Raw genomic sequence first — 10,439 nt, 5'->3', positions numbered from 1 at the left:
GAGGACTGTCTTCCATCAGCGGGACCCCACACTGGAGCAGGGGAAGAGTGTGAGGAGTCCTTCCCCTGAGGAGGAAGGAGCAGCAGAAACAATGTGTGATGAACTGGCCACAACCCCCATTCCCTGTCCCTCTGTGCTGCTGGGGCGGAGGAGGTAGAAAAAATCAGGAGTGAAGTTGAGCCTAGGAAGAAGGGAGGGGTGATGAGAAGGTATTTTAAGATTTGGTTTTATTTCTCATTGCCAATCAAATCAGAGTAGGGTAATAAATCAGTTTCTCTGAGCTGAGTCTGTTTTGCCCGTGACGGTAATTGCTGAGTGGTCTCCCTGTCCTCATATTGACCCACCAGCCTTTCATCATATTTTCTCTCCCCTGTTCTGCAAAAGAGGGGGAAGGACAGAGTGGCTTTGGTGTGCACCTGGTGTCCAGCCAGGGTCAACCCACCACAAAGGTAATTTGTATATTTGATCATAGCTCCGCTCTTAGGAATGATTAGATAGATAGGAGACTCCAGACTGGAAGATGTTGAGGGGAAGGGCTATGCCAGATCTCCAGAGGGGTGGGTGGCAGTAAAGACGGAAGAGTAAGTAGTTGTCTGCTGTCTTTTTGGCTGCAAGAACAAGGAGCATCAAAGAAAGACGATCAGTTTAAAACAACTGAACTGTTTTATTCACAACGATGCATAAATAAGCTGTGGAACACCTTGCCCAGAATCCAACACTATTAAGAGTTTTTGGTTGCAGCAGAATTGGACAACATGTAGCTGTCTATGACACTTAATTAAAAGTGATTGATGGCTCTATATTGCTCCCCTTTTAGTAGCATTATGCAGAACTACTCTGTGCAATTCAGCCAGTCTTGAAGTGCTAGCTGTACTACATGTGCCTGGGTCAAATGTGCTGAGAATGCGTTGAAAACATGACATTTCTTGAACTTCTCTTATTTCTAAAATAACTGCCACTCAGTCCTGTCTGGATTTTGATCTTTTGTAATCCTTGATTTTTTTTAAAACCCTGTGAACAATTTACAATAGCCCCAAGGCAAAGTTATAAAGCATACCTGAAAAACACAGTGCTGAATTTTCAAATCTGCAAAATCAGAAAAAAATGCTTTTCTTTTTTTTCTTTTATTGCCAGTTATGCAGTAACATAACATTTTGGAGTAAACTTATCGCTGAAAGCTTGTGCTATCTGATAGAGCTTAGGTTTCCTGTAAATGATAATAAAAAAAATTGGCAACGAACTCAACCAACTGCAATAGGTGCTTGGTTTAGAAAGGTAAGAAGGAGCTCTTAATCCTCTACCTCCCACTTTTAATCTATTATAGTTTTCTATTGTGGAAGTAATAATGATTTCTGATTACATACTAACTATGGCCAACAGACCAGGTTGCAGGAGAATGGGTCATCAGACTGACACAGTGGCTTGGTGAGCATGTAGTTAGTTGGATGGAAGGCCATGTAGGATGTTGTAGAGGATGTTGTATGATTGTTGTGTATTAAACAAACTCTACAGGCTGACTGTCCACTTGAGGCAGAAAACTGAATAGAAGTGGTCTGAAATGTTGCTATTCTCATGTTTAATTAATCCGGGCCCTCATCTCCAGGATGTGTGGAGCCCGGAGCAAACTCACCTTACTGCTCTCTACACCTACCTGAAAGGAGGCTGTAGAGAGGTGGGGGTTGGTCTCTTCTCACAAGTTAGGACAAGAGGAAAGGGCGACAAGTTGCACCAGGGGAGGTTTGGGTTAGACATTAGGAAAAACTTCTACACTGAAAGGTTTATGAAAGACTGGAACAGGCTGCCCAAGGAAGTGGTTGAATTGCCATCCTTGGATGTATTTAAAAGCCATCTAGATATGGTGCTCGGGGACATGGTTTAGAAGTGGGCCCAGTAGAGTTAGATAGGGTTGAACTTGATGATCTTAAAGGTCTTTTCCAGCCATAACAATCCTGATTCAGTGAACTTTATTCATGTAAAACATGAGCCAGAGTGTGTGCAAGTACTGTTTTCATACTCTGCTTCTAAAATGTACTTTGCAATTATTATATGTGAACCAGTGAAAACTTAACTGCCACGGGAATTTGCAAAGATCACTAGTGTTTCTTCTCTAATCTTAAACTGAGGAAGATGACTAGTCCCCTATTTGACTGGGATTTTGGTGTCTCTATAGCACCAACGCTTGCAAAGAAAAAAACAGAAGCCAGTTTCCAGGTGATCCAGCTACAGCATTCAACACCGAGACTGGGAAAAGCCAATAATAATGCCAAAAGCTTATTCTCCACGTTGCTTTGCCTGCTAAAAATTGTGAAAAATCCATTTGTACCCAAATTGCCCTGTGCCCCCTTCTGTCGCCTGCTCCTGGGGAGCGGTGAGGAGGGCAGCAGGGAGGGTGGCTCAAGGATTCCGGGGGGAAACCCCCACACCCTGAAGGACACTAAAGTCCTCTGCGAGGAGCCAGGGCACTGGGAGGGGGTGTCCTGGAGAGCCTGGCCGGGGAAGGAGAGGGCAGGCCGCCCTTAGCAAAGCCTCCGGCAATCGCCGTGTGTGCATGTCTGCGCTCACCCCCCACAAGGCCTCCGTGCGCCCGGAACCTTTGGGCACCGCGGCGGTGCGGCAGGAGGACGCTTTTGGCTGCTGCACCGCGGGTCCCTCGCCCTCAGCCTCCGCTGTGGCTTCACTGCCGGGCTGGTGATGGAGGCGCTGGCCACGGAGCTGGGGGCCCTTACTCCGGAGCAAGCGGCGGCTCCCGTGAATACGGTGGAGGTTAGTGGCGACCTGGGGCGGGGAGCGGCCGGCCGGGCCGACGTGCGCCGGGCCCTCCTGGCGGGGAGCGGAGCTGAGCTGAGCTGGGCTGGGCCGGGCCGGGCCGGGCCGGGCCGGGCCGGGGTGAGGTGAAGTGAAAGGAGCCCACCTCGCTTCGCGCATGCGCGGAGCTCCCCACCTGCCCGCGCAGGTGGGCGCCTTGGGGGTGAGGGGGTGTCTATAGCGCATGCGTAGTGGCTGGATGGAGGGCCGGTGCCCACTGAGGTGAGGGCTCCATCTCCGGCCTGTCCCCTGCAAACAGCAGCCAAGGGGTATCTGCCCTCGGCGGCAGTTCCTTTCGAGTTTGCCGGTTGCCTCACGTGGGGAGGGGGAGGAGGTGATGGCCGTGTGTCGGGTCCCTAAGGCCGGGCCGGGCCGGGCCGGGCTGGGCTGGGCTTTTTGCGTAAAAGGAGCACAGTCCGAAATGGAGGCCAAGAGCCTGGTCCTGTGTTTTGCCGTGAGTTTCTCCGTGTGCTTCTGCACTGCCACGACTGCAGCACTGCTGCCTCCTTCTAAATGCTGAATGTCCAAGTAAAATTGTGAGGTGCTGAGGGTCTGTGAGTATTGCAGTATACTCTCTTGTGGAGCGAAGTGGGGCAGCCTTCTCCTGTGCTGTCCGGCCCTCCTCACCTCTGCTCCCCACCTGCATCTCTCATCCCAGATCTGGAGAGAAGATGAGGGTGATGTTCCCTGCGATCACCGAAGAATAGAAATGGGGAAAAGTTTGTAGGAGCCTTGATATACTCACACTTTTCAGCACTTTGTTTAGATAGTTTTGCTAAATCTTTTTAGGAGTTATGGTACTGATAAGGTTTTACAGAGACTTATGTCTCTTAAGTGCTGCTCCCAGGACTGAGGTTCTTGCACGTGTTTTGTAAAGTAGAAGTTTTAGCAAGTCTTTCCTTTCTAGAAATATAATTTACAGTGTTAACAAGATGAAAAGAAGTTAGTTGCTCTTAAATGAGGGCATGGGAGTAAGGAATTTTCTAAGTGATAAGTGTTCTCACATAAGTTGCTTTTAGAAAACACAATGTTCTGTTGCATCCTGAATAAATGTTGTGTAGCATATATGGCTTACTAAGATGATCTGAGCTATCTCCCTGGTGGTTTTTTTGACTCATCCTGATTGGCTTTGGGTAGTCTTTTATTCTAAATGGATCTGATTTTAAATAATGTTACTGTTTAAAAATAATAATAATTAAAAAACAAACAAACAAAAAAGCTCAAGAATCTTAGATGTTTGGTTAGTCTTTGGAAATCTATTTCAAACTCTTTTTTGTTTTCAGGAAAAATGGAGACTTCTTCCAGCATTTCTAAAGGTTAGTGTTATGCACTCATTTCATGGCATGAATACTCTGTCTTTTTTCTAACTTTACATCCCCTTCCTCTAGCTTTTGCTGTTTCTCAGAATACCTGTCCTCACCCTCTGTATGGATTTTGTGATTATTTTTTTTTTTAGTTCATGCAGTAATGGATAAACTTGTTTCGTATATTGGTTTCTTGATTAATCTTTAAATTAATTTATGGAGGCATCCTTTTAGAGGTTGGCATTTTTGTATGGCGATTTAGAATGAGCAATGTATATGGTGTAATGTTTCCAGATTATTTTACACTTTTACTGGTGCCCAGAGACCCCATTCATGGTCTTTATATGAGACTGTGGTGTTAGGTTTGTACTTGTGTTTGTCATAGGAAGCATATAACCACAGATCTGGATTCTGCAAAGGCTTGAATATATGTATATCTTCTGTATATCTTATCTTCTATGTATCTTCTGTATATCTTCTGTCATGAATGTTAGAGCTTGACTGAACTCAAAGATTACTGGTGTCTTAATTTCAGTGCTACTCATATAATCTGGTATTAGTAGAAGGCACAGTTCTATATAAAATGCCATTGGATGTAATAGCAGGACTAACAAACAGTTGGAAGTGAGGAAGGAGAAGGCAGTAATGAAAAATAAAGACGGCAGGTAAAGTCTGTGATATGCATAGGTACCTTCAGGGAATTGCCACCACCTCTGCACTTGTCATCAGTCTTTGGAAAGGTTTCCCACTTCAACAAGACTCTTTTCAGCCTCATTTTGTTAATTCCTTTCCTTCCCAGTTTCAATACCTGCACTTCTCTTTTTGTTGCACCCTTGAGTGTTTGATCCTGGCAGGAAAACAAAGTTCAAAAGTCAGTTATGGATTACCTATGTTTTCACTTTGGTTCAGGGCTGTAAAGATGCTTCAGGGCCCTAATGAATTCTCTTTCTGTATCTGTCCTGGCAACCACACGAGCTCCATCATGAACTTGAGCTAGTGATATTGTCTGAATTCTTGGGACTGTGAAAAAGGGAGTGCTGCTGATTGTGAGATGCAATTTACTGTGTGCTTTCTGCCAAGTGTATCCATCCCACATTATTTCCAGCCAGTGAGCCTTTTACTCCAGGGCTGCTGACGGTGGTCTGGCCTTTCTGTTGTGTGTTGGTTTATTTATGCCAGCAGTGATACAGTTGTACAAAGCTGATGTTGTGCACTATAGTTTCTATAGTGGAGTTTTCTTTTAATAAAGCTGTTGATATTGCCTCATTAAAAAAAAAAAAAAAAAAAGGAAAGAACCACCAGCCTGATTTCTAGACACTAATAAGTCCATAATATTTTCTTACCTATATCATATGATGTGCAATGTTTTTGTGAATTAGGAAACTCTTATCTAAGGAATTTTGCTCTGGAGTCATTCCTCCTTTGTCTTAACCCATGAAAGCTTCCCTGAGCAGCTGGATTTGTCATTCTAAGCTTCTCATTTCTTTCTAATAATTTCAGAATGAACTGTTGCCTATCATGCAAACTATGTAAATGCGTCTGTTTTTTTGTATGAAGTTTTAAGTCTTCTAATGTGTTAGTTGTCATGGGATGTTTCAAAGCTTAAAGCCCTCTGTGTCTCATTATCAGTTAGCACACACTCCTTTTCAAGGCTGGATTTTGCACCGTAGCTAGGATAGTTACACCTTTTATTTCTGCGAACGCCAATCTGTTAACAAAATGAATGCTTCTCTTAGTGTTCCTTCAACCCTAAATCTTTTCTGTAATCCCAGATCATTTTACTTAGTATAATCCTCCCTCTTTTTATTGCTCTAAAAGCCTTACACTTAAATCCTTGAAATGTACTGTATCAACTCATTACCTGGGGAAATGGGGTACTGTTTATTCTGTATGGTACTACCCCTGGGCATGTTCTCCGTCTTCCTGCCTACAAATCAAACTCGGATTTCTTAGGAGAGTGAGTCCTGCCCTCCTTTAGCTGTTTCCTTGCTTATTGACTTCTCTTTCACACCCCACTTCTATCTCCTGTGTCACATTGGCTCTCCCTCTCATTCTTCTTTATGCCAGCTGCTCTTGTTAGGGTGCAGACAACTTCTTTCTCAAGCAGCACACATGGTTAGTTATACTATAAATGGTTAAGATTATTTCTGATAAAATATTTTGACTTGCAATGGCTCTTGTTTGTTTGTATGAATTTCAAAGTCTATTGGGTGTTTATTTTGTACAATTACCAAATTACTTTTCTGACTCGAAGAACAATGACAGCTCTGGTGTAAACCTGGAAATGTACAATGCAGAACCAGACCTATCATCCAGGCAGTTCTCAGAAGTTTGTGAACTGAAAGAATCTAGCACAGATCCAAAAGCACTTGAAAATGCTTATATCTTAATTTCTGCCTTGTATGATTAATGTTATTTTTATTTGCGTGCATGTATTTTCCAGGTGAAAGGACTTGTGAAGCAGCACATAGACTCATTCAACTATTTCATCAATGTAGAGGTATGCTTTCTTGGTGGGAAGAGAGGGGCTCTTAGTACTCGGAAAAGGCACATGGTTCTATTTTACTTTGTTTGTTTCCCATCTAGATAAAGAAAATCATGAAGGCCAATGAAAAAGTTACAAGTGATGCAGACCCAATGTGGTACTTGAAGTAAGCATGAAATGATTTCCCTATTAGTAATAGTGTGTGTACTATCTCATGGGTTTGTTATTGGCTATAAAATGTTTATAGGCACCTGTGTAGGTGTAAATCAAGAGAGTATTTTCCATGACTTATCTCTTATTTGGAGCATTGAAAGATGGCAAGATTTAAGGAATAATCACGTGAAGCAGACTTAATAGCCAGCTGCTAACAATACCTTATGTCACCATTTTTCTGTAAATTTAGTAATCTCGGATGACAGATAGGAGTTTCTTTTTGTCTGTTTGCAAAGGTAACTTGGAGTTTATTGCATGTGCAGTTTAAATTTTAACTAACTAGAACACAGCTCAAATACAATGAGTTACTTTGGGAAGAATTGTTGCTCATTATTAATCAACCTACATTCATTAAAGTAACTTCATTTTTCAGTATATGTAGAATTCTGCTTCCTTCAGGTCACCTGAAAACTATTTGTCTCATTGCTCATTTGGAACTGTTTGTATTATAGGTACCTCAATATCTATGTGGGTACTCCGGATGTGGAAGAAAGCTTCAACGTGACACGACCTGTATCACCTCACGAGGTATTAATGTTTGCATTTGTCTTATTTGTTTGATCTTGGGAATGCCTTGGATAGTAGCTGCTTATAACTTAAAATATTTTGAGTACCTGCGTGCTACATTAGGTGATGCAATGCATGCCACCATCACTGTAGAAAGAAACCTCAGATTTAAACATTGCGTAATCATTTTTTAAATTTTATTTTTTAATTTTATTTTTTTTCTGACATGTGCAAATAGCTGTATACAGTGTGTCATGGTAGTTGTATTTGAGTGGGTTTCCATGAAAGTAATGAAAAATACTTCTCTTGCTTAATCTTGTGTCTCTTCTTATGACAGAGCTGAAGTCCTCACACTGCAATATAGTGTTCTCTGATGTTTTTATTAACTTCTTTTTAATATTAGCCTTGCTACTCTCTGCACCACAGGTCACTTCAGTTTCCCTTTCCCTCCCATTCATCTTTGGGAACGTATCTCTAATTTTTTGCTCATAGTTTTTAAGTCTGAGTCAGAGAGCAAACATGGAAACTTTGAGCAGAAATGGATGGAAGTTGATAAAATTATAAGAAGCTACAGAAGAAAGTTAGCCTTATGGGGAGCATATTTAACTTCTTTGCACTGCTGTAAACATGTAGTTTAACAGATGGATTGTGTACTTCTGGAACAAAGATGCATGTTGGAGAACAAATGCTGCTGTGACTGAAATCAGAGAATCATATTGTTTTTGGCTGGATATAAGGTAGCTTCTGTACATATAAGAAAGTCATAAATTAAGATAACGTTTGGACGTTTTAGGATTGCACCCAGGTATCTAAAGCCATTCAGTTCCCTTCAGAGGTTGCTCAGGATCAAAGTATTCCTCTCCTGCTGCTATGCTTTGAGATTTATACCACTGCAGCAGAGGTACTGACAACCTCTTTTTGGCCTCAGAACAGGAACTGAGCTTGGAACTTGCACTCATTTATCTATTTACAGCCTGTTGTCAACCTAGTAAATCAGTTCACACAACAGATGATTTCTTCCTTGCTATATACACTTGATACTTGAAGTTGAATTGTGTTTTTTTTTTCACGTAGTGTATGTGGCACACTTTAGACTCTATCATGAAATACATTCTGTGCTTTGGTAAAATTCTGTAAAACAAAGCCATCTAGTGGCTGCCTCTTGTGCATAGCCACGTTTCTGTCTCCAGTGACCCGACTCAAATCTCATTTAGTGCAATGGAAAGATTTTAAGTAAGGCAAATAACTCAGCCATCAACAGTGCAATTAGATTTAATACAGGACAGGTCGTGGATCTCACAAATGTGTAGCTAATGTTAAATCAGTAGATATGAATGTGCACAAAATGCAACGAGAAGGATTTTTTATATATGAATGAAATTTCATGCAAAAAAACTGTTTGTGGCCAGCAACTCATATCCAAGGATCCAGGTATTAAAATGCTTATTTACTTTATAAATAAAGTGACTGTACATGCAGAAGAGATGCTTCATAGAGCATATTGACCTTGAATTTAGAATAACCTACTCTTGCATCTCAGATATATCCTCATTGATGCTTAATGCTACTGCAGCATTTCTTTTTTTTTAGCGTGTTATACACATGTGAGGCCCATAGTTATTTTCTTAAATAGGATGCTGATCAGATCAAACAAGGGGTGCAACTGAGAAAAAAAAAAACAAAAAACACAACAAAAAGATTGTATGCTTATGTCATTACATTTCTTTGTTAGAGGCTTATAAAATTCCTTCCCAAAGACACCTGAAACAATCAGATTTTCATAAGGGTCTGAGTATTTTACCCATTTTCAACCAAATTTGGGAGTTTTTATGCCAGTGGTTTCCTTAAAGATCAAGTCATGCTTGTATTTTGCCTCTAGGTGCTCAATGTAAGGAGAAGTTGCCTCAAGGAAGGTGATACAAAAACACAAGTGCTGGAATATTACACTGTGTAATTTTTATTTTATATCTGTCTTGACACACAAAGAATCCCAAAGCTTTTTTTTCCCCAAGTAATACTAATGAAGCTGTCTAACTCTCCTTCTCACGCAGTTCTTATGGGAGTTTCATGAGCTATTCATACAGATGAATGTAAAGTAATTAGAAAATGGAAATGTTCTCAGTTACTTTTAAATTTCATGAAGTTTCTGGGAGCACAATGGGACCTAGTTTCCTACAAGTCACAGCTTGAAATCTGCTGGTGCACATCAGTATTTTATTACTAGAGAAGTTTTACTTTTTAATTAGTTTACTTTTTAATGTGGAGGGAAGGAGCGTTCAGCTTGCAATGATTCTTGAAACATATTTTTCCATACAGTTGCATCTTCAATGCATACCACAATCTTCATTGCCTTTTATTAATGCATAATCAATACACTGAAAGGCTACAGAACCACAAATGTACAAGTCTGAATACTGATAAACCTATAATCTTGGAGCTCAAAAGTATAGAATGCGCAGTGGGGTCACAAATGACTTGCTGTGAGTTGCTCTGTTGTATTCAGCGAATGCAATAAACTTTGTCTTGCATGAAGATACGCAATACCCTAAGGGCTAGCAACACGGTCATAGAGTGAGGTTGGGGAGAGCAGACCAGAAAGATCGGATTAGAAATTATTGAGCCTTGAGCTATATAATGTCCTACATATGTATATCCTGCTTCTCTTGGTATCTGAGGAACTTGCAAACAAATTCTGGGAATCTTGACAAGTGTACTGTAGTGGGCCTTCAAGTCGTCTTTAGAAATGGTACCTCATTCTATTGAGATAGCACAGTGTTCCTCTTACTCTTGTGTGTTTCCCTTCTATCAAATTTCATATGACAGCGCGACTCTTCAGCTGTTGGGAGTCTTCATATAGAAATGTCCCTGAGCTGAGCAGTGCTGTCAGAGCTTATGGCATAGTATGGTCTTTGTGTCAGCTCTGCTGATTAGGCCTGTTTGTTTAATTAAACAGTTTAGAAGTTATGCTCTGCAGGGCTGTCCTTTGAAGACACAGATCCACTGGTTGCTTTTGAAACATCACAATAATTGTATTTGGGGTTTTTTTGGTTTTGGTTTAAACAGGAGACTCTGTCTAACATAGTCCAGGTACCATGAAGCTTGGTCAAACTTTGCTTTGCTTACTT

General features: G+C 41.3%; 1 protein-coding gene across 1 annotated transcript in view; it reads left to right on the top strand.

Moving 5' to 3' along the window:
- Positions 1-2,691: 2,691 nt before the first annotated feature.
- POLR3B (RNA polymerase III subunit B) overlaps positions 2,692-10,439 on the top strand; it is a gene marked incomplete at its 5' end in the record, with an annotated part of 79,099 nt that continues 71,351 nt past the window's right edge. The window contains 5 exons of the mRNA XM_082498496.1: positions 2,692-2,763; positions 4,089-4,121; positions 6,553-6,609; positions 6,696-6,760; positions 7,260-7,335. Of these exons, the coding sequence (XP_082354622.1) occupies positions 2,692-2,763; positions 4,089-4,121; positions 6,553-6,609; positions 6,696-6,760; positions 7,260-7,335 (303 nt within the window). The remainder of the gene's footprint in view (positions 2,764-4,088; positions 4,122-6,552; positions 6,610-6,695; positions 6,761-7,259; positions 7,336-10,439) is intronic.

This window comes from Vanellus vanellus (assembly GCF_965231255.1).
Source record: "Vanellus vanellus genome assembly, chromosome: 1".
Lineage (NCBI taxonomy): Eukaryota > Metazoa > Chordata > Aves > Charadriiformes > Charadriidae > Vanellus > Vanellus vanellus.
Note: the sequence above shows the minus strand (reverse complement) of the source record. Positions and strands in the feature narration are given on the sequence as shown.